General features: G+C 40.9%; 4 protein-coding genes across 17 annotated transcripts in view; 2 read left to right on the top strand and 2 right to left on the bottom strand.

The window, feature by feature from the left end:
* The first annotated feature begins 2,167 nt into the window (after window positions 1–2,167).
* LOC111584778 (heme oxygenase-like) lies at window positions 2,168–4,606 on the top strand. The gene is made up of 6 exons (XM_023294029.3): window positions 2,168–2,273; window positions 2,441–2,494; window positions 2,922–3,033; window positions 3,147–3,362; window positions 3,723–3,995; window positions 4,114–4,606. The coding sequence occupies exons 2-6, from the start codon at window positions 2,448–2,450 to the stop codon at window positions 4,306–4,308; spliced, it is 843 nt and encodes a 280-aa protein (XP_023149797.1). The 5' UTR covers window positions 2,168–2,273; window positions 2,441–2,447; the 3' UTR covers window positions 4,309–4,606.
* Window positions 4,607–6,625: 2,019 nt separating this feature from the next.
* On the bottom strand, window positions 6,626–12,080 carry rnf11a (ring finger protein 11a). Its single transcript, XM_023294024.3, has 3 exons — window positions 11,659–12,080; window positions 8,590–8,762; window positions 6,626–8,395 (listed from the first exon to the last, which is right to left on the bottom strand). Exons 1-3 carry the CDS (start codon window positions 11,755–11,757, stop codon window positions 8,224–8,226), a joined length of 444 nt encoding a protein of 147 aa, XP_023149792.2. The 5' UTR covers window positions 11,758–12,080; the 3' UTR covers window positions 6,626–8,223.
* Window positions 12,081–14,570: 2,490 nt separating this feature from the next.
* Window positions 14,571–17,431, top strand: LOC111584781 (arp2/3 complex-activating protein rickA-like). The gene is made up of 4 exons (XM_023294033.3): window positions 14,571–14,730; window positions 16,139–16,303; window positions 16,385–16,504; window positions 16,676–17,431. Exons 1-4 carry the CDS (start codon window positions 14,728–14,730, stop codon window positions 16,763–16,765), a joined length of 378 nt encoding a protein of 125 aa, XP_023149801.1. The 5' UTR covers window positions 14,571–14,727; the 3' UTR covers window positions 16,766–17,431.
* Window positions 17,432–18,114: 683 nt separating this feature from the next.
* The window catches only part of nfixa (nuclear factor I/Xa), a 113,493-nt gene continuing 108,176 nt past the window's right edge, over window positions 18,115–23,431 (bottom strand). For all 14 annotated transcript variants that reach the window (XM_055010037.1, XM_055010035.1, XM_055010028.1 and 11 more), the window contains one exon: window positions 18,115–22,945. In XM_055010037.1, coding sequence (XP_054866012.1) covers window positions 22,931–22,945 — 15 coding nt within the window. In that variant the 3' untranslated portion in view covers window positions 18,115–22,930. The remainder of the gene's footprint in view (window positions 22,946–23,431) is intronic.

The following is a 23,431-nucleotide window of genomic DNA, read 5'->3' as shown; positions in this document are numbered from 1 at the left end:
TGCTATAAGGGGTAAACTTAGGTTTATCTCTATAATACTGCAAGGTCTTGACCTTAATGTGTCCTTGAGATGATGCCATGTGTTATGATTTGGCTGTACTAATAAAACTGAATTGAATTATTAAGACAATAGTGTGATTTCAATTTTGCTTCAGCAGTTAGACAAAAGGGATTCACCTAACCGGCCTGCATGGAGCACTGAACTCGACGCCTTTGGGATGAATTTAGAGAGTGTGAGCTACAAATCAGGCCATATCAACCAACATCACTGCCTTCATTTAAGGCTGCTCTGGTGGCTGAATGGCACAAAGCTCTGCTTCCAGGTTGAACAGAGGCTCTTGTCTTATATATATATATCCAGTGTCCATACTACGTTAGCCGGCGTAGCATTCATAATATTCATGTGGGACTATTGTAGCTGGCATATTCTTGGCGAGTTTACAGCCGATGTTTGAGAAATAAGACTTACCAGTTTCAGGAGCGGGTGTCGGCAAGTCCTGCGGCCTCAAGTCCAGCGTGGCTGCGGCTGAGTTCAGGGTGACTTGGTTAGCCGGCCGGTCTCCAAGCACAGAGTCCAGTAACTCAAAATGTGGACTCCTTTTTGGCCTTCCGCTGCCGCTTCGTCCCAGCTCCCTCCTCTGGTCTCTGTACTCTTTTTTAAAAAAAACCTTTTTAGTTTGTTTAGCAGCTGGTCAAGGCTTCGCTGGTAGCCCTGTGCCTCCATATCGGCTGGATTCCCTGGAAGATGGGCTTCGTCCTTGTGGCTCCATCCAACTTTCCCTGAACCTCAGCTGAAGACCACAGTGCCAGGAAGCACTGGGTCTCCTCCTCCGTCCACTGCTTGCTCTTGTTTTCCATTATCCGTTTCCAAAACGTTGTCTTCTCAGGACGACAGCTGCAGCTTCACCGCTGTTGTTTTTTTTTTTTTAAAAATGGCGGTTCTGTGTTTCCGCCGTTGATCGTCGGTCACCGTAACCCCGCCCCCTGCCCGTGACGTGCTCGGCTCGCAACTCTGGCCAACTCTGGCCCACTCTGGCCCAGCAACGAGTTGGTGCCCGAAACAGCCCCAGTTTTTGGAGCCCGGAGCCGCAGCTCCAGTGGTGGAAAGACAAAAAACCGGCGCCAAGTCGGGCACCGGCTCCGACTCCGAACGGGCTTCACCCCGGTGGAAAGCCCCTACTAGAGCATCATGCTAGCAGCCATTGTTTGAGAATGAGATGATCACATATACGTGCAATGCTCAGGTGTCTATCTGCTTTCGTTCACATACAGTTTGTTGTACTGCAGGTATTTTTTTTTAAACTTTGCAGCATGTCACTGTCAGGGATGGATGTCAGATTAAACATCCAAGTGTGTTGTGATTTGAGAGCCATATGAGACAATACGGATGCAACCATGTTCTTCTTATTAGCTGGATTAGTTTTCTAATAGTTACAGAAATGTGAACTGAAGTTGATAGCTTAAGATGTTATTACTAAGAGTGATACACTAACAATTTATATTTGCTAGATTTATGATAAGTTAAAACAAGTATGGCCAAACTCATAGAAAGCAGCACATATTTTAACATAATTCTAACAGGCTCCACTGTCCATGTCCTCTCTGAACCCTCAGTGTTACTTCCTGCTCTGCTGAACTGAACTGAAACTTTGTCATTGGACTTGAATTTTGATAGACTTGTCAGTAATCTAACTTTGTGGCTGAACTTGTTCGTGGCTCTAATGAAACGAACAGCTGGCATATTGTCTTGATCCAGTCATGTGATTGTTTCTATCAACTATTAGTCACTGTTTCAACACTTCCTCACTTCAGAAACTCACACAGTCATGTTTAGACTCTGCTCCTCCTCTCCTGTGGTTCAACTTTGGAATCTCAAGCTGCACAGTCATGTTTAGCGCTTGGCCCTCCTCCTTCTCCTCCTCCTCCTCCTCCTCCTCCTCCTCCTGTGGTTTTCCAGGGCTTTACTGAATCACTTACTCATGTTAACTCCTGCAGTCCCTCCCTCTGAATTTTTCCAAAGTTGCTGGATCATGTTAACTCTCAGTCCCTCCTCCTTCTTTTTGCTGAAGTTGCCATATCATGTTTAGCTGAGGTTCAGTGAGTAGGAGTTCCTGTTTTCATTGTGCTGCTGGGGGAGGAGACAGACATGGAGCGTATAAAAGAAGAAGACGACTGGAGGCACACAGAGCACCAACTGTTCTGGACATCCAGAGAGGAAACAACGAGGACATAGCCCAAACTATCAGACTTAAAGGATTTCATCCTAACCAACCGGTGAGTACAACACAGTATTTACACTGCTATTGTGGACCATACTTTAAACTCTATGACCTCTTCCTGGCATTTTTCACCTCCTCAATACCCAAATGGTGTTGGTAACCATTCTGGAAGATGATTTACAGCCAGCAAAAGCGCCTGTCTGACATCTTTACTTTTTTCAGAGCCGGAATGGAAACTGAGAAGACTCAAACAGCAGCAGAGCAGATGACTGACAGGTAAGATTGAGATGCTGTGATTTCTTGTATCAATAAAACCTCTTTCCTAACTCATGCACACTTCATATCCATCTATGACATAGTTCTAGAATACTGATTAATTATTATATATTTTTTTTTAGTTTAGTTTTTGTTTTAGGTTAGATTTAGTTGGTCATGTTGATATAAGTGTAGCAACATTCCAATATGTGCTTGTGAAGATTATCAGTAGCATGTTAAATCAACACCTATAGTTTAGTTACTCACACGTTGTATGCATGTAATGTAATGTACTTTAAAGACCCAGATTCACTCTATATGTTTCTTAAACAGATTGTGCTCATGCCCTTAATTATTTTCAGTCAATTGTGACAAAGTGTGTAGATTTTGTTTCAACACATTTAAAGTTGAAGTTGCTGTATTGACTGTGATTCATTTCCTCTCTCAGGGATCTGTCCGAACAGATCAAAAAGGTGACGAAGGAGAGTCACGTCAGAGCAGAAAACACAGAACTGATGCTGAGTTTCCAGAGAGGAAAAGTCACACTTCCACAATATAAGGTAATAAATAGCACTGCACAAATGTGGTTATAGATAATGTTACTTTTTGGTAGATCCTGACATCTAACACCTTTTTGTCTGACACCACCTCTCCTCCTCCTCCTCGTCTTCAGCTCCTCCTGTGTTCGCTGTATGAGATCTACCAGGCTTTGGAGGAAGAGCTGGACAGGAACTCCAACCATCCTGGTGTCGCACCTATTTACTTCCCTGCTGAACTGGCCAGACTGGAGTCCATCGAGAAAGACCTAGAATACTTCTACGGCCCGGACTGGAGAGAGAAGATTGTTGTTCCTGCAGCTACCAAAAGATACTGCCACAGACTCAGACAGGTATGTTGCATTTTATCATACATATGGTACAGATAAGACAAGAGCAAGAGGGGAAAGTCCAAAAGTGTAGGGATATTGGTAGAAAAATAAACACAAACAAGAAATCCATTTAAGTACTGTTGATACTGCATCGATTCCTCCACATGTGGAAATTCAGATATTGCACATATTCCTCTGGATGTAGAAAACGATGATATTGCACGTATCTATACGTTGAAACACAAGGTTATTACCAAGATTTTTCCATCAGTAAAAAATACTAATGTTGCACAGATTCACATATTATGTAGAAGAAATTGATATTGTACAGAGTTTTTTTCTCTGCTAGGTGATTTAAGGCTCATCCCTGCTTTTTTTCAGATTGGTAAAGAAAATCCTGAATTTCTGCTCGCCCATGCTTACACCCGGTACCTCGGTGATCTGTCTGGAGGGCAGGTTCTTGGGCGAATTGCCCAGAAGTCCATGGGGCTGAAAAACAGCGAGGGTCTGTCCTTCTTTGCCTTCCCTGGTGTGTCCAGCCCCAACCTGTTCAAGCAGCTCTATCGAAGCCGAATGAACAGCGTGGAGCTGACGGAGGAGGAGAGGAACGGTGTGCTGGAAGAGGCTGTCAGGGCCTTCGAGTTCAACATTCAGGTAAGAAGGAGAGACAGTCACTTTTAGAATAGCTGAACTTACAAAATCATCCTTTGCTCTTGCAGTTTTTCTATGTAGCCATAAGCAGCTGATTGAAATGAATTCCTTTGTTTTGCAGGTCTTTGATGATTTACAGAAGCTGCTGAGTGTCACTGAAAACAATCTACAGAGCTGTTTAACACACTCCAAGCCAGTTAATGCGAAGGGGTTCCAGATTCCAGGAACCCTGATCAGCTCGTCCCCGTTGCTCAGGATGGTTCTGGGATTCTTTGTGGCTTTGGCTACTGTCAGTGTGGGAATCTATGCTTTATAGAGATGTTTCTCTAAAACTTTATGGAAAGAACAGTTTTTAAATCTTTGCTTTTGCACTGTAACACTTTGTAAAACCATGACTTGATTATAATCATGTACATGTTTAATAGTCTCAAATCAACAGCAATAGTTGTGTAATTTAACAGGAGAACCACATTTTTACATATGTACATTAAGTGTAGTGACTTTTGAATTCTAATTCTGTAACACTGATATGCAGTGTGTATTATAATGTGCAATACACGTCCTTTAAATACTGTAAATATTTCACCTTTTTAATAAAACTTTTGTAAAGAAAATGCCTTTTCTCTTATAATTGTGTTTGTGTTTGTGAGTTCTGTGTTCTCATATGCTATTGTGCTGTAATGGGCATGACACTCCTGATGTTGAGGGTCCAGCTGGTGGACATTTCCACTAATGTTCTGGCACCAGACGATGTGCCTGCTGTTCATTTGGCCCTTGGACACACAAAAGTTTGGATGCTGGGAGCGAGTCCCTGTTTGCAATTAATGAACACATTTGCTGGTAAACCACCTACAACACGGATAGTTATTTCTTTCCCTCATCAGACTAGCATCTGCTAAAACAAAGGCAACAAGGCAAATATCTAGAATGCAGATACAATGACACGTCATCCTAAAACATTGAGATTGAGAATTTTGCACATTGCAGTAACATGACAGACCTCGTTTTGAATGTGAAGAAAACTAAAGACATGGTGTTTGACCCTAGGGAAGTAGGTGACCCGAAAACCTCCATTCAGCAGGTGTGCTCCTATATATAGCATTGATAATGTTTACCTGTGGAACCAGTGTTGACAGACTATGCTCCAGGCTATCCAGGGTTTCTGAGAAGGCTTTTGGAGCACCTAATCAGGTACAGGATTCAAGCAAGGTATTGTAATCTTTCAATAAATTTAAAATCTAAGCTTGTCCATCTTGTTCAGAATGCACGGGAAGTCACAGGGTGAAAGAAGAACAGTCCCTTCAATCTTTATATGCACAGTCTGTGCCAAGAGGAGTTCAGCAAATACTGGCAGACTCTTCACATCCTTCACTCTGAGTACGAGCTGCTTCCACGCGCTGCCAAACAATGTAGAGTACCGAGTGCCAAGTCCATCATTTTAAAAACTCATTTGTGCCTTCTTCGATAGTATAATTTGCGTCACGGGGGCCATAGCTCCTAAAGGAACCTTGTTAGGATGGACAAATGTGCTATATGTTGTCTCTATGTTGTGCAATGTCCTAAGTCATGCAATATGTTCTAATTTGTGCAATAGTCAGTTGTGCAATATGTTGTGTTAAAATTGGTACACTAGTATGTTTTACTGCCACACGTCTATGTACCCTTTATGTTAAATGCAGCAGCACTAGTCCAAGAAAAACTTCCTTAGGAGAAACTGAAGTATGTTGGATCTTATCGTATAATAATGATTTTTTTCTGATAAATTATTATAATTTCCTATAAATTGAAAAGTATGTTGAAAGCAGGGCTGCACAGTGGATCAGTGGTTAGCACTGTCGCCTCACAGCTAGCAGATCCCTGATGCCTGGGCTCTTTCTGCATGGAGTTTGCATGTTCTCCCTGTGCAGTGTGGTTTTACTTAAGGTACTCTGGTGTCCTACCAAAGACAAGCTGAGGTTAATGTCAGTGTTTTTAGGGTTAGGGTTATGTTTTGTTGTTTAAATTTATTTATATACTTACTTTTATTTATTCTATTTTAGCTTTCTTTTTATATTTGAGCCCGGGAGTACCTCCGTAATTTCGTTGTAACGCTGACAACAGTTGTACAACGACAATAAAACTTCTTTTGTCTTATGTGTGCTTGGTTGTTTGTCTTTATGTGTAGCCCTGGTTTTAATGACTAGCAACTTGTCCAGGGTGTCCCCTGCCTTCGCCTCACATCAGCTGGGATAGTCTCCACCCCTGCTCCGTGACCCTACAGAGGATTAAGTGGTGTATAGATAAAGGATGGATGGAGTTTATAGCATATCTCAACATCACTATTGATCGTCACTAATTTCATGGCCAATAAATCAGTCAATCGTAACTCACTCAAAACTTGAACACAGAAAAAATTGTAAAATAAATGTGATAGTAGAAGATAAACTCAAAGACTTTGAATCCTTTTTATACTGAAAATGGAAAATCTAAGTCTGTCAGCATCTGTTTCACAAGTTCTTAGAATATGTGAATACATGAGGTAACACACAGGAACAAAATTCTACCATCACCTGAAGTCACCACGTGATGCTCTTGTGAGCTTAAAGCATTTCACCACAGTTACCACAACAGATAAACAAAACATCAAATGTGTATAAGGTTTGGTATCCACTTTTATTGTGGTTTCATGAGTTTCCTCATATCTGTGCACTGGTAGCACACATTATAAATTAAAAGAAAAAATGATTGTTGTTGATTGTTTACAGCAGCCAGAGTAAATTTCTGGCTTCATCCTCGGCCTGTTTCAAAGTGACACAAATCAGTACAATGCTGGTATCTGTCTCCTCCTAGAGGACAACTAAAGGAAAACAAAAGTTAGGTCAGAAATGATTGTACTTCACAGGAATTGGTTTACATCAACCTTAAAAGGCACAGGAAGTGCACAGTAAATCAGAAATGTCGTCTTATCGTCACGTACACTGTCCGGATCTTTAACAGCTGAAATCACGCTTTACATTCAGGATACATTCCTACTACTGCTGTAGCTTCTGTTTTGTCATTTGTTCGTGCTATACATTATACAGCCAGTATCAGAGAATACACATCTAACACCAAAAGATAAAAGCATTCTGTGTTACTAGATGCAGGAGCTTTGGAAATACATCACTTGCTGGAAGAAGGCCTTCAACACAAAACTAAATCCAACAGCTTCAAACTACAAAAAGAGAGGTAATTACGACAAGGTGTACAACTGACAGGCTTCATTAAAAATGATACCTTGACATGTCAATCTCTACCTACAATCCTCTCAAAACACACACACACACACATCATGTACGAAATCTACGCGCTACAGAATTTCAGATGAGGGTCATCCCAAGGTGCTTCAAGGGGGGATTGCACAGCATACTGTGTCTTTGTAAATGTTACTAACAGTAAACCACAGTAAGGACTCATTTTAAAAACATAACAGAGAGCACAAACCCAAGGCAAAGCAAAGGACAGGGTCCATATTGTGGAAAAGCAAAAAACAGATTCACATTTATGAAAGCACCTTCAAAGGAAAGACTAGAGTACAGACGCAAACCCTAGTAAACTAAAATAGAAGCAATCTTCAACATATGTTCAAAAGCTGAAACAACACTGTATCTCATGGTGCTGCAGGTGTGAAGGTCATTAGACCTCACAGCATATCTTTGTTCTGGAGAATGAATGCTATTTTTCTGCATTTTGATGATTGCAATTCATTGAAGGCCTGTGTTTCTGAGACAATCAAGATCATGGGATCATTTGCCGAACACAGTAACTTAGTTCTCATAAACAATGATGCCACTTTGACCACGACAAGCTTCCTACATTTCTTTCATTTATGTAACATATTGCACATTATGTCTTGAAAAGGGAAGCTAATCACATTGACTACCATAAAAATCATGACTGTCAGCCGTGTGAAAGTGAAATTACTTTGCAGTAATGTTTTGCTACTTGTACAGCTTTTTTTTTTTTCATTTAGCTTGATTTGGCACATTGTCTTTCTTCAAAAGGCAAAGACTTTCCAAAGCCTAAATAGATGCATATCTGACTGACACAATGTATTATAGGGCACAGTTGTTAACATCTGTCTGAATCCTCAAACACCCTGCAAATATCTGCATAATATTATATCACCTTGGCTACCTGTTTGAACAGCCAGGACCGTTTTGGATAAAAAAGGTGCTGTTACTTTTAGGCAAAAGCAGCCACTGGGGTCTGCTCAGTTGGTTTCATACGTGGCCAGCAGGGCTGCATCTACTGGCTCCATGCAGGAGGGGCAGGTGAAGGAGCGCATCAGCCAGGGGTCAATGCAATCCAAATGGTAGATGTGAAGGCAGGGCAAGAACCGAATGGGATCGCCATATTCAAAATCCATCATGCAGATCACACACCTGGAGGAGAGAGAAACAGATTCTCAGTAACATCCAGACTCTGCAAACTTGAGTCCTTGTGTTTTCTAGCCTTTGGCTGACTGGAACCATTGAAGGCATGCTGAATGAACTACTATCAATATCTTTTTACTGAGGAAAGATCAAAACAATCTGTAACTTCTGTGTTTTGTCACTGGGCATCATCTAAAACTCACTCTTTCACTTTCTTCTCAGAGGGGTCGGAGCCCGGGTTGAAGATGCCTCTGGGGAGGTGCTGGATGAGCCCGATGCGCTGGGCGATGCGAACCTGCTCCTCCTCAGTCAGCTGGCTGACCAGGCGACTCTCACCTGGGGTCGGATGGTACACTGGCACTGACTGGGTGCGCACCTGGAAAAAAAAAAGAGGAACAGAACAAGTCCAGAATGAGTCCAAACGTCTGAGACCACTATTTCAGATACAAATGATAATACATGAGAAACAGTTAAAATTGAAAATTTAAGCTTTTTAAAAGGTACATGAAAAGGTTATTGAACAGCATGAATCACAGGATGGATACAAAAATATTTCTAAGTCACCGAATAGCCCCTGGAGCACAGGTAAATCCATCAGTAAGAAATTGAGGGAATATGACACTTTTAAATGTGCCTACAGCAGACTGTCCTCAAAAACTGAGTGACCATGCAAGGAGACTACTGAGAGAGGCCACCAAGACACCTATGACTCCTCTGAAGGAGTTGCAAGCTAGTATTCACCACAGTGTTTCACGGTGGAGATGGTTTGTTTGTGATGATGTACAGACGCCAAACATAACATCTACTCTGATGGCCAGAAAGCTCAATTTTAGTCTCAACAGATAAAAGAACCTTGTTCCACTTGACATTGAAGTCTCCTACATGCCTTCTGGTGAACTCTAGATGATATTTTTACGAGCTTTTTTCTCCAACAGTGACCTCCTCTTTGCCACTCCACCATAAAGATTTGACTGGTAAAGAACAGGTAACAGCTGTATGAACAGTCTCTCTCATGTCAGCCGCTGAAGTCTAACTCCTTCAGATGAATCATAGGCATCTTGGTGGCCTCTCTCACTAGTTTTTCTTGCACAGTTTCTTAGTTTTTAATGACATCTTGCTTTACAGATGTGCCATTTTCCTTCCAGTTCTTGATGATGCATTTAACTGTACTCATAGGGATACGCAGTCACCTGGGAAGTTTCTTTTATCGATCCCCCCGACTTGTACTTTTAAATAACCTTGTCACAGAATTGCTTGGAGTGTCCTTTTGTCTTCACAATGTAATTACAGCCAGAAGTACTGATTCGCCAGTAACTGGACCTTCCAGATACAGCTGTCTTTATAATGCAATCACATTTATTGCACTCAGATGATCTCCATGTCACAAACTTTATGACTTCTTGCACCAATTGCCTGTGCTTGTGTTGAATTAGGAAAGTCACTTTAAAAGGATAAGTACTTATATAATCACTTATTCTACATTTCATATATTTAATTATTTAACATTACTTTGTGGAAATCTGTTGTCACTTTGCCATTAAGGAGCATTTTTCTTGGAAATCCTTTTAAAAAATTACTGAACAGACTGTGATTTAATTTTGAAAGGCAATTACAGGACAAAACTTCCATGGGGTGTGATTACTTTTTAATAGGACCCATAAAATGACATAATCCTTGGTGTGACCTCCTTTTGCTTTAATGATAGCATGTACTCTACAAGTTTATGCAATAACTGATAACACACTTTTTAATCTCAGCATGATCTGACAATGCTCCCCATAGCTTCTTGTGTTGTTAGTAATACTTTGTTTTCTCAGTCTTCCAGTGCCCTCATAAACATTCAATGCGGTCAAGGCTAGATATCTGTGTAGGAAAGTCTATAGCAGTGAGCACTCCTTTGTCGTCACCTAGATCTTGCAAATCTTTGAGGTTTGTTTGGCCTCATTACCCTGCTGTAGTAGGAACACAACCAGACACAAACCAGTGGATGTAGCATGCTTCTAAAGTGAAACAGAGGAAACATCTCCCACGGTGGAATCAACTTGGTGCAGGTGTTCAGAGAAGGAAAAAGCCTCGATTTGAATATTCACACCATGTTTCACTGTTGTGTCGCGCTTTCGCTCCAATGGAAAGGACACAGTGAAACGAAGTCTGAACGTTGGTAAACAGGAGTTAGCATGGTCCAAACAAAAAAATCTGATTGGTGACCTTACAACAATGCTGAAGATTTAATATTTTGTCATCATTTTGCATGTTTTGTTTTTAAATGTTCCTTAATCCTCACATATTCTTATTGCTTCCAGGTTAACATGAAAATATCCTTTGTGTTTGGCAATGTTAACCTGATATTCATGTCAATAATGCATATTGAATTTAATTGTATACTGATGTTTGTCAAACTTCATGTACTGTGCTTTTTTCAACACTAGAAGAATGGCCATTTTTCAAAGCAGTTATGGATAATATAATAGCATTTGTACTTGTACAATTCAACAATTTCATTTAGCAGATACTTTTATCCAAAGCGACTTACATTTGACAGTAGATACAATGCAAGCAAGAATCTAGTCAGGGAAAAACAACCTGGATAAGTGCCATGAAAAGAAATTCTAATCGTAACATTAAAAAATAAAGACAACTTTCACATTATAAATGCTCTCATCCTGGTCTTAAATGCTGCATAATACATAGATTAAAAAAGTCCGAATGCACACAGCTACCCTTTACAAAACAATCAAGTGCACCAATGTTATTTTCTTTATTAATCAAAAGCTTAAAAGTTGTCCAAAAACTGTACTATAGATATGAGACTTCGGAAAGAAAATAACTACAAGTTTTTAGCTATTAAATTAATTGTCAACTACTTTGCTAATGGATTATTTGAGTTGAATCATTTTTTTAGGGGGAAAAGCCAAATTCTCTAAATATGTCTGGTTTCTTTACTCCCTTATGACACCAACCTGAACGTCTTTGGGTTGTAAAAAAAACAAAACAAAAACGGTGTCTACGGATTTCGTGTTGTAAACTGGGAAACACTGATGGACATTTACACCACTTTTGACATTTTTAAGACAAACAACTACTAGATTAATCTAAAAAAATATATGGAGAGGCTAATCAACAAAGAATATGACCGTTAGTTGCAGCCCTGTTGCCCAAACATCTTCCAAATTAAAGTTTAAACTCTCGTTACAGGCTGGCAGCATCAACAACCTCCATCACTACTCCACAATCCTCGGACTGTATTTAACCGGACACCCCGGGCTGCTCACCTGGTAGGGCGGCGGGGGCTCTCCGGGCAGACTGCCCCCCTCGGACTCGTTCAGCAGCGACAGGTCATCCGCTCCTTGTGAAAACAGGCAGTTCCCCATTGAAGTGGGACCACCATGAGAGAGTCCTCTTCTCTCTGCGGGGTCGACGGACTCTCGGTGAACGGAGCTGCGGCGACCGACGGACCGGGGCTCGGCGTTAACTTTAGCTCGCTGCTAGCCGACTGTTTGCGGAGCCCGACGGAGAAACGACGCCGCTCACTGGGGCTGAACAGCCGGCTGCTGCTGAGCTTCACGGAGGCTGAAGCAACCACCGCGGACATACATTCAGCTGTGTCCACCGACTGCTTTCTGTGTGCGACCCTTTGAATGTTGTGTTTACATGAAATTAAATGCGGAAATATCGTTATCCGGAAGTTTGCAAAATACTGGAGTTCCGCCTTCAGTGGAGATTTTCAGAGTAAAAGCGCAGAATTTAAAAGGTCGTCGAAGTTGGTTTTTTGTGGTTGTTATATACCGATTTGCTGTTACAAGGCGGTTAAAATATGAAGACTTTTACGTTAACCTTTGATCCAGCCATCCCATACCTAGATAGGCTCTCAGCTTTACAACTACTAATAGTTGTGTAACTCAGTCTTTGAGTAATGCTCCTCAGTGCCTGCTGCTTGCAAGGTTAGCCATTCAGAAAAAGCAACTGTTGCTTAGTTAAGTTTAGAGCTACTTCTGCTAACTCTAAAATGTCTGTGCTGCTGACTGCAAGAGTGAACACAAGAAACTTCATGCACTCCCAGCATCTGATTAGTTAAAGACCTAGAGGATTACTTTTGTTTTCGATTGGGATGTACCAAGTTCAGTTTCGCAGTTTTGAACTCAGTTCATTTTTAAGCCTGATGCTTAGTTTACATCTGCTGTCACACAAATATTAGAATGTTAAAGGATATGTTGTGTACCGATGCATTATTCAAAACATTCAAGCTATGACCAGAGGACATTAATGGTCAGTTTTCATGCTTTCCTTTGTCTGTCTGCGTATTCGCTTATCGGCTCTGTTCATACAACAACAGAGCCATGCTGGTAAGCAGATAAAAAAAACAATAGTCAGTATTTACAGGATTTAGCAGCTACTTCCAGATTCGGGTGTAGCAATGTGTCAGTGAATATTATTTTCTGATCTGCGATGGGCAGTGTTTCTGGAGAATGTGAACCTTCCCACTGTGTTGGGGCCCTGTTGTTGGATAGTGTGTGCAAATCAAAGCACCTTTGTTAATGATAAATTTTAAAGTCAAGAACTTTATTGCCATATGTACACTCACATGCAGTACAGAGGTATTTTTTTGTGCAGAGCTAAAAGAACTGGGGAGATGGGAAGGGGCAGGGGGGTCTAGGTACAGAAGTAACATCTATGTACAAATAAGTTATGAGTTTTATTGCACATGGGTCCCATTTGGAACACATGGATCTGTTAGAATAGTTTCTTTTTGTCTGAGTCCAGTGACCTATTTTGTATCTGCCATCAGTCTGACTGTGACAGGGAAGAAGCTCTTGTGGAAACGTGTCCTGTGTGTCAGTAGGCTGTAGCTCTCTTTTCCCTCAGGCTGCCAACAGAGTGTTTGTGTCTGAGAAGAGAGTGAGCTGGGTGATGTTTGTCTTTGATTATGTTGTTGGCTTTTTTCTTGCATTGTTCAGTGTGTAGTTGGTTCTTGGAAGGAAGGACAGCCCCGATGATCCTCTCTGCTGTCTTAACAACCCTCTGGAGAGCCTTTCTCTCTGTCTGGGTGGTGTTTCCATACCAGACAGTGATGCTAGTGGTGAGGATGCTCTCCACCAGCCCTGTGCAGGCCAGTATGAATGGGCAGTGGCTCAGCTGTACTGATTCTAATAACTTTAATAACTAGCACCAATACACAACATAAGTCATCTCAAGGACATTCATATACTAAGGTGAAGATCTTAAAATATTAGATTATTGAAAGAAACCCATTAAATCCAAATAATTTCCTTTTAGCAAGCTTTTTGATGACTCTTTTACAGAGAGAAACCAGCAGAACCGGATTCTAGGAGGGTGAACATTTCTCGACAGGTTAGGGTGAGGGAAAAGATAATGGGAGAAAACCAACAACACATAAAATACAAACACTGGGGAGGTTGGTGAGGCCAGATCAGAAACCTGCTGTTCTGGAGCCACAGATACTTGCAGAGAGGACAAAACACAATCTACGGGAGACAAAAGACACAAAGTTACTGACATGCCATGGTGGGATGTAAATACATGGCAATAGAAGGAGAGGATAGCAGAGGAGAGGTGCTTATGGCATCATGGGAAATCTAGGGAAGTCTAGGCCTATAGCAGCATAACAAAGGAGCAATCGAGCCATAATTCTAAGCTTGTTTTTAAAAAGTAAAGTTTTAAGGCTAATCTTAAATTAGACAAACTTGGAGCAGCCTCCACAGGAGAAAACCCTTATAGGTGAAGGATTTACCTCCCATTTTACTTTTGGGAACTCCAGGAATAACAACTAAACTCGCAATAATATGTACAATACGGTCTATAAGATCTGATGGAGCCTGGTCATTAAGGGTTTCCTACGTGAGGGGAATGATTCTAATTTCTATTCTGGATTTTGCAGGAAGCCGATACGGAGAAGCTAAAATGGGAGAAAGATGATCTCTATGCTGTCAGGAATCTGGCTGCAGCATTTTGGATCACTGGGCATTTTTGAGAGAGCAGTACCATACTTAGTACCAGTACATATGTATGCATGACAGTATGCAGGCAAGCAAAATATTCACATTAGGTCCGAAGAGCTTCTCATACTTTGATTCTGAAGGATTGTGGCCGGATGTAAGGAGTCTCACACACACACACACACACACACACACACACACACACACACACACACACACACACACACACACACACACACACACACACACACACACACACAGCAGACACTTCCTCCTCTCGACACATGTGCACATTAGATCTGTTATTAATAGCTGTTCTAGAAAGTTGCTCTCCCCTCCTGTTGTTATTTTCCATCTGTGGCGTTTTAAGAGGCCGAAAGGACTGACATGGTAAGATAAAGCTTTGCTAACTGCTTTATTTATCTCACTGTAGGAAATAAGCTGTAGTGACATGCAGACATCCTGCATCATTAACCTCAGCAGTTTTCAGCGTGATCATCAATCTTGATCATCAATCTTGATCACATTTGCTGTGTTACAGAATGAAGCTGTACTGAGGCTGCACCAGAGATGTATTTACCTCAAAATCCACTGTTAGCATGGTGCACAGATGACGTTAAAAATGACAAACTGAAGTTAGGGACTGTCTCTAAAGTGACGGGATTTGCAGTTTTTCCTTCATACTTTATTTCTAACCAACTCACATCAAAATCAATCCATTGGATGCACATTTTCAGATTAAAATCATATAAAGCAATAATATAAACTTAGGCTTTGTTTTCTCAAAAGCAAGTTCATATTTTTCTGAGATACTTCAAACTTTTTGTTGTTTCATTTAGCAGACGCTTTTGTCCAAAGCGACGTACATCTGAGAGTAGATACAACACAAGCAAGGATCTAGTCAGGAGAAAACAACCCGGATAAGTGCCATGGGTATGATGTGCTAAAGTAAAAGATGATATAGAATTAGACATGTGTTCTAGTAATCACTGATGTTTTGATGGTATTGTGTGTGTGTGTGTGTGTGTGTGTGTTCATGGAAGACACACGCAGCTGGAAGATCATAAAGTAAAACATGCATTTTTGGTGTAAAGACAAATCACATGCTTTTCAGAAGATTCTATATGGATAACTCAAAACCTAATGGTGTAAACTTAAGGTATTATAACTTTTAAAATATATTAGAAACAACAATACATAATGGTGTAACATGCATGAAATCTGTCACAAAATAATAAGGGTAAAATGTGCAGGGGAGCTGACGTAAAAGTCTGAACATGTCTGGGCATGTTCTCTGTGAAACATGACGTAATGATGACCTGATGTGCATGTGTTCTGAAAAGTGTGACCTAGTGGTGAAATGTGATAACGAGATCTGACCAATGGATTTAGAAGAGTATAATGGTGTCAGAACTGGCACTCCAGTCATACGCCCTATTGACGTGGGAAAATGACCAACTCTCACAGCAAAAACGACGATGCACAGCTCAGTAGCTCTGGTTTTTCTTGGAGTGTTAATCACTGCTAGGAACTTCTCCTAATTTTTGTCGACAATAAATCCTGTTGCCTCTAAACGCTGACTTCTCCTGGTGATTTTTTGGAAGATCTTTAAAGAAGCTTTTTAGACTTTTGAACACGGTCAAGTCTTAGACTCTGGCCCTTGATTTGTGACTTAGTTTCCACTTCAGAGGTAGTTCTTTAGTTTTTTGTTTTTTTTTCTTTAATTTTTTGTGATGAGGGATGAGAAAATCTGATGTCAGAACTTCGCCTCCACTAATGTCAGTCTTCATACATTTAGGCCACAGTTCATCCCTCTCCTCCACCCCCACCTCCACCTTTATCCTCTGGAAACCGGCATCCTGCTGCCAGATCCCCACCACGTCCTCTACATGCAGCAGTGCCATGGAATTTTCCCCAAAGTCCTCCAGCCCAGGAGACGGGGGCTCCACCGGACGCTCCAGAGGTGAGTGTCTCTTCCTCACTTTGAAGGTATGTTGTTGTGAGACCCTCAAAAGATGTTACTGTGAAACCTCTCCACATCCAGGAAGCATCAGCTCCATCCCCGCCTACAGAGCAAAATGGACCCCAGTCTCCACACGAAGATCACATGTGTGATGGTGAAGAGAAAAGCCTTCCAGTGCAGGAAACTGAGCCTGTGCTATCGGTATGCAATGACCCACAAGTCGACTACCTTTAACTAGATGTTCTTTTAACTTTACTTGTCACGTAAAAAAGAAATACCCCTATATATATATATATATATATATATATATATACATATACACTTTTGCCTGTCAGAATGACTCCAGGATGTTAATTTTCTCATTAAAAACAGGAAAACCAGATTATAGAAGCTGGAGTCCACGATGAAGAAGGCACTCAGGAGGATGGAGCTGGAGAGACCAACTGCTCTGAAGCACTTTAGTGACTTAAAAATAAGACCAGGATTTATAATACTTTCTTGCACATGGTTCAGAAACCCAAGCCAAGGAGGTTTCATATTGATGTTGCCTTTAGATTACCTTTAGAGTCTAAAATAGACAATACTAACTTTGAATATTGCTGTTTATTATTATTTATTGCTTGTGTGACGTTGCTGACAGACACAAAAAAAAATGTTCCTTACTTTTCACTGGGACACATTTCCTAGGCAAAGATATGCTATTGACTCAATTAAGAGAAATGAGAGCTTCATCTACAGTAGGGACCTACAGCCAGCTTCAGTTTTAAACATTCTGTTTTAATATATCTCTTGTTACTCCCCCAGTTTTGTGCGATTCTGTGCAATATATATACCTAACAAACTTATTTTCCTTTTGGCTTTTCCCTTCAGGGGTCGCCACAGCGAATCATCTGCTGCCATCTAACCCTATTCTCTGCATCCTCTCTTCTCACACCAACTAACTTAATGATTTATACCTAACAAACTAATACCCCTTTATACGCAGCATGTCCTCTAAGTTCAGAGTATTTAAATCGAATGTACTATTGCCTTCCTTTAGAGTTTTAAATTGTTTAAATGTTTATTTGGACCAATTTTATGCCAGTCACCAGTGTCTTTATGGATTAAACCTGCTTTGAACACTCACAACTGTTTTGCTTTTCTGATTCAAGGAAATTTTGACAATACTAAAGGATGAAACAACGGCTGTAGGTCTGTACCGAGGCAGAGCTGTGAGTGAAATACTAACATACTGATATCTGGCAGGTATTTAGAGTGTTAGCAGACTGACGTCCAACACTGTAGTGCAGTTGAACTAATTTGTGGAGTTATGCCGTCATAAAAGTATGTACAAATTAAAAATTGCACCATGCTGAAACATCAGAGGATTATAAATTCATGAATCTGTCCAAAATTTTAGCAACTCACAACCAGAAATGTGAACCTCATGGTGGTGCGAGAGAAAGTTTATTTTTCATTAGTTAAGTGCAAACTTTGACCTGCTCTTTGTGGCTGTCAAAAGTGAATTGCCACAGTGAGGAGAATTTGTCCTCCAATATTTTCAGTTTTCTAGATATTTTAGTGATGGAGCTACTAAGAATTCCTGACTGCAACTTTTTGCTACTTGTGGTATTATCAACAGAGACATCCTCAGGATTACGATTCAGTTACCTTTTCAGTTATTTAAAAGAAGCTATAGAAATTCTACACTCAGGGGTTTTAAACATTTATAGTGATGCTGCTGCTAGTATGTGAAGATTTAAGTATTTGTTTGTGATACTATGTGCAGCTCCATCAGCCTACAGAAAGAAAGACATGACACAGCAAGGTGGTACAGTCAAGAACATCCTTTTTATTCAATCAGGTGCTGCTCTTCTCAAACTGTGTTTTTCTTCTTATGGAAAAGAAACTGTAATTAACACATGCATTTCACCTAGAGCTCTGGGGGTGTTCTCACAAAGAAGTGGTGCTGCACTGAGGGCACAGACAGAGGCGTAGAAGAGCTGGGAGTCAGGGGGCCTAGGGTGCTGCCTAATTCACCAATAACCATACACACTTAAGAAGATAAAGAACAAAATAAACAACAGAACAAAGACACGGAGCAATCCAGCATGAGGTGTTCTGAGGAGAAAAAAAATGGAGGGACTTCCCTGAATCTTCTAAAAAAACATCTGAGAGATCAGGTTCACGCTGGTCTGTTATCTATCTGGTTGGTGTGTTGTAAATGGCTAATACTGCTGAGGGTTTCCTGTGAGAAACCCACCGTGAGAAACAATACTTCACTTTCAAAGGTTGGTTTGAATGAATGTGGGATTCATCCTGGAAATGCAAACTCCCCTCCTTCAGCCTCATGCAGGACAAGTCCGGTGATAAGGTGCTTGTAGCTTTCACTTTACAGTCCAAGGCGCCCTCAAAGAGAGCCTAAACGACAGCATACCCTGATAGCAAATATTAAAAGAAATCCAAATTAAAAGGAAACAAAAGAGAAGGGGGGAGAATAAAACAAAGCCAAAATATAAATAGCTAAAACAAAAGAGCAAACTCTTATCCTAATCCAAGCAGCCCCTTTGCAAAACTTCCCAAAGCAAGTTCATCAAGCCCTCTCGACCCCATTCATCTTCTCCGTGAACCTCTTCAACCCGAACCCCTGAACCCCTGCCGTCCCTTCCTAACCCACCCAAGGACACCCCCAAAAGCCCGTCAGCGTAATTTGTTCACTTACATTAGCTGCTGAATGGAGAAGCTGAAGAAGATGGGTATGGTAATACAATGTGAAGCATACAGACAAGAATAACATGTGAGCTAACTGCATTCTGCTCAGACAAAAGTTTTTCGGCAATATTTTTTTTTCACCCTCCCAAACAGCGGAGAGGGTGGGAGAGAGAGAGAGATAGAGAGAGAGAGAGATAGAGAGAGATAGACGGAGAGTGACGGACACACAGTTACAGACTACTCCAGTGTCTAAGAGAAAACAGACAGTGGAGACAGAGGGGAAGAAAAAAGCAAGAGCTGAACGAGAACAAGTTTTTTTGCCTTTTCAAAAATTTTTTTGTCATTTATCAATAAAAAGTAAAGAACTAATTCACACCAGTTTCCTTTTGTACTATATATATATGTACGTATATATACATATATATACAGCTTGGAAAAGGAAGAGAGGATAAAGGGGAGGGACAATGGTGGGGATTCATTTCGAAGCTGGAGGAAAAAGTCGTCCCTGAGCGCCAAATGGGCGACGACCTTTTATGCCTCCTTACAGCACTCAGGGGCAACCTGCTACCTCGAAGCCGTTTCGAAAAAAAGGGCGATCTGGATTACAAAATGGAGTCTGTGAACAAAAGGCACTTTCAAGGGACAACCTTTAACTGCTGGGAAACTATACACTACAGCACAAGCACTATAAGAGTCATTTACAGAGGAGGGGGTGGAACAGGGGAGAGGCTCACTTTGCTGCCTGTTTCATAAATGGCTCAGACCTCATATTTACGCCTGATTATCAGCTACTTCTGCCCCTTTGTTGCTTCTGTTATCTGTACAGAAGGTCTTAAGTGAATGTGCAGTCCACTTCAACTTCAGGTGTCTCAACACAGCCTGGTGAGCTCTATCCAGCTCTACGATTCAGAAACATATCGAGATGATAATGGGAATAAAAAGGTTTCTGGATGTGAAGCATCTCCCACAGTACAGGGAGGAGCTTGTCAAGTGTTTATGCCAATGCATTTGATAGAAATTAATTGAATCGGGAGAGTTGTTTTGTTTTTGCTGGTGGGTTTCAGGCAGTGTGCGGGTAAATTATCTGAAGAGTTTCTTAGGCTTGACAGTAAAGGTTTGTTGTATTTTTTTCTAAAGGTTGAACCAAAATGCCTTTTGTGTCACAACCTTAAGGAATAGGAACCTCTCCCCCTACTCAATACAAGAAGAATACAAATAGAGAGAGGAATAATGCTGTTTCCTAAATGGTCAGTTATTTTTGTTCATTCATTTATAATAGTTCTGAATGTACTTTATAGTGTTAAAGCACCAGTTTTCTGATGATAAATTTTTTTTCTGTAATTGTGTAGATTTTTTTCCTTCAGCCCTCCCACATTTTTATAAACAAATGATTACACATAAAACATTAAAAAAAGAGACAAAGGAAATAAAAACAAATACCCCCAACTTACAAAGACTAGGATTTTTCATGGCCCTCTAGTTTAGAGTCCCGGAGCTTATGGACTTGAAACAAATACATTTTTTTTTCTCTTTTCTCTTAGCTTTCTTAAAAATCTCTAACAGACAAACACAATGATCTACCCAATGCATTGCACGTGGCTCAATCGACACACATTTTTCAATAATAATACTTTCCATCAAAAAACAAACACTTTTTTTCTTCAAACCTACTGTCGATTTTTGACATGTTCATCTAGGTATTATAATGCTGCGCTGCAGATGGCGATGGCATGTGTCGTTTGATTCGTACTGGTAACAGTAAGGTGATGTTACTGAAACGGGTTGTGGGGGGGAGGTGAGAGTTCAGAAAATAACTAGACTGCCAACAAGCTCATGTAGTAAAAGTTAAAAAGGAGCATATATCATAAATATATATGTATAAGATCTCTCTCTCTGTCTTTACAAAAAAAAAAAGCTTGCAGTCCTCTAAAGATCTGTCCTAAGCCAATGGTTTCCACATGCACCAACGCTACCATTCCCTGTAGCTTTAGCTTATATGTGGGAAGAGAACCTGAAGTCAAGTTTATTACTAATTGCATGAAGGGAATACAGAGGCACTTCCATATATTGTTATAGTCTTGATATATGGTTTTAGTACATAGAGCTAATGTTACTAGAGAGGCTGAGAACAGGGTCTCAGCCCTGTTTACTATCCCTGCAAAACAGAACCAACAGCTAGGCAGTCCAGTTATTTTGTGAGGTCGGCTTTTGTTGGATTGTGTCATGATGAAAATAATACCAACAGCGATTTCAATGTGAACATTTACATAGAAAAATATCTCAAATTAAAAAGACAAATCTTAAATGAATGAAAAACCATTAACAAAGGCAGTTTGGAGAACCAAATCTAAAGGCTTCCCTTTATTCTTGTGTCAGGTTGTTGGTGGTGCTAGTGTGCATTTTATATATATGTGCGTGCGTGTGTGTGTGTGTGTGTGTACTCCTCTGGGTTTTCCTGTGACCAGACTAAGGGATTAGGGGTGGGTGAAGCAATGCAAGGGACGCATGTGATAAGCTGTTGTTACTGTGCTGTCCATATGTGAGAGATTTGAGAAACTACTGTTACCGTTTCACTGAAATCTGAGCATGATAGCACGTTACTGCAAACTAAAGGAAAATGTTATGACATGCAAGAGTAGGTTAAAATAATCCAGGTGAGACAAAACCAAAACCAAATCTGGCAAATAAAGAAAAAAATGCAAGAAAACACCTACAAACAAAATTAAAGCCAATAATATGAGGCTGATGCCGATGCTGTGTGTGCATTCCTGTAAAATTCCAAATCTGAGAATGATAACGAGATGATATTATGAGTGGTTGTGTGACAGGCTGTTCTGAAGAAGGTGGTCTGCATTTACTGTCTGCAAGTGTGCATGAGTGTGCGTAAGAGTGCTGCATGTGTCAGGGCCCAGACTCAGATGTTAGCACAGCCCCATCCCTGCGGCGGCAGCCGACCTCGACTCACTTCTCTGATCGCTCGTCTGACCATCGATGTGCAATACTGTTCATCCCTTATTAAAAATTAATAGTGCATAGGTGAGGGGACGAAAGAGCACATGTAGAGTTAGTGTTATGACTGTCTGTTGTGTGTTCGCTTTCTTGCACTCGCCTCATGGCTATCACTTCTCCCACAGCAGGACACCCTGATACTTTGACAGGTAAACAAAGACCAGCCACTTAGTGCATATGTGTCACACCATCGGATGGCGTCACCATGATTGGCCAATGGGAAATGAAAGAGGCTCAGGGCTGAGCGAATCGAGCAGCAGAGTGCGGTGACACGCAGGCATGCGGCTGTGGTTGTGGTCTCGACCCTGAGCAGCACCGAGCTCCAGGTGGGGTGTTTGGGGTGGTGGGTGTCGGGTGGGATCATGTACCTGGAGGAGAGATGCGCAGAGAAATACACAGATATGGAGGCGTGCAATTTGGGTGGCAATCTCTTCAGCTTGCACATCCGACATCACCATCTACCACTACTTGTTCGTTTTTGGATCTCCCAGCCAATGCATGGAGTTTCATTGTGGAGACAACAAAATAAAAAAATTTTAAAAAATCATTAAAAAAAGAAATAATAAATGTTTAATTGGTCATTTGTCAGGTTGCCATATTGTGTTTCCTTTCTGACATTTCGTGGTGTGTGTGAGACAGTTCCTCATCTTCTTCCTCCTCTTTGCATTCTGAGTCTGTCCACTCAATCTCATTGAAGCCTCCTGCATAAAAGGGGACGAATGTTCCTGTTCAAATCGTTGAATTGGGAGTCCTCTAGGGGCGGTGCGGGTTTTTTGGGTTCTTCTGTAGTAGTACTTTGAATAGTGTTGGCGAGAGAGAAAGACCTTTTAGTGTCAGCAGTTTGTTCTTTGTCAGCGGTGATGTGTTTGCTTTTCAAATTTCCAATTTTCATGACACAATTTTAGCTGTTGATTCAGAGAGGCCTTGTCAGAGGAACCAGGACTGTGAAGAAAAGGGAAGAAAATGTGTCTTTTTAGTCTTTAAGCCACATAACCGGAATGAAATTTATATTCAGTCTTAATTTATTTCAGCAGTCAGTTTGCAGCATGCAATGAAGAGTACACAGAAAATACCTACCAACGGACACACTCTTCACAAGAAACTGGTATGTTAAAGAAACTAGAAGCGACGAGACTTGACAGAGTATGAAGAGGTACGACGTATGAACAAAGAGCTGCATCTTACACATACATATATGCAACTTTTCACCATGGTATAAATCAAAGGTTTAAGTTGAGGAAATGATGTGAACATTCACAAAACCTCAGTGGGTCAATATTGCATCACTGGTTCCCAACCTTCATCACAAAATAAAGCTGAAGGGCTGCTTGGTGATTAACAGAAAAAACCTATGGAAATGATTATTTTTTCAGACATTCTACTGATTTTTTTTCCTTTCTAGTGAAATTCTGTGTAATTTCACCTCTT

This window comes from Amphiprion ocellaris, chromosome 4 (genome assembly GCF_022539595.1).
Source record: "Amphiprion ocellaris isolate individual 3 ecotype Okinawa chromosome 4, ASM2253959v1, whole genome shotgun sequence".
Lineage (NCBI taxonomy): Eukaryota > Metazoa > Chordata > Actinopteri > Pomacentridae > Amphiprion > Amphiprion ocellaris.
The sequence above is the reverse complement of the archived record's forward strand: the minus strand, read 5'-3'. Positions and strand labels throughout refer to the sequence as shown.

Bases quoted from the DNA above. Each gene is read 5' to 3' on its own strand.
- rnf11a (XM_023294024.3), bottom strand. From the start codon at position 11,757: ATGGGGAACTGCCTGTTTTCACAAGGAGCGGATGACCTGTCGCTGCTG. The intron at 8,763-11,658 runs GTGAGCAGCCCG...TTTTTTTTCCAG, and splicing joins AGCCCCCGCCGCCCTACCAG to GTGCGCACCCAGTCAGTGCC. The intron at 8,396-8,589 runs GTGAGTTTTAGA...TCTCTCCTCCAG, and splicing joins TCTGAGAAGAAAGTGAAAGA to GTGTGTGATCTGCATGATGG.
- LOC111584778 (XM_023294029.3), top strand. From the start codon at position 2,448: ATGGAAACTGAGAAGACTCAAACAGCAGCAGAGCAGATGACTGACAG. The intron at 2,495-2,921 runs GTAAGATTGAGA...TTCCTCTCTCAG, and splicing joins GCAGAGCAGATGACTGACAG to GGATCTGTCCGAACAGATCA. The intron at 3,034-3,146 runs GTAATAAATAGC...CCTCGTCTTCAG, and splicing joins TCACACTTCCACAATATAAG to CTCCTCCTGTGTTCGCTGTA.
- LOC111584781 (XM_023294033.3), top strand. The intron at 16,304-16,384 runs GTGAGTGTCTCT...CTCCACATCCAG, and splicing joins CTCCACCGGACGCTCCAGAG to GAAGCATCAGCTCCATCCCC. The intron at 16,505-16,675 runs GTATGCAATGAC...CATTAAAAACAG, and splicing joins AAACTGAGCCTGTGCTATCG to GAAAACCAGATTATAGAAGC.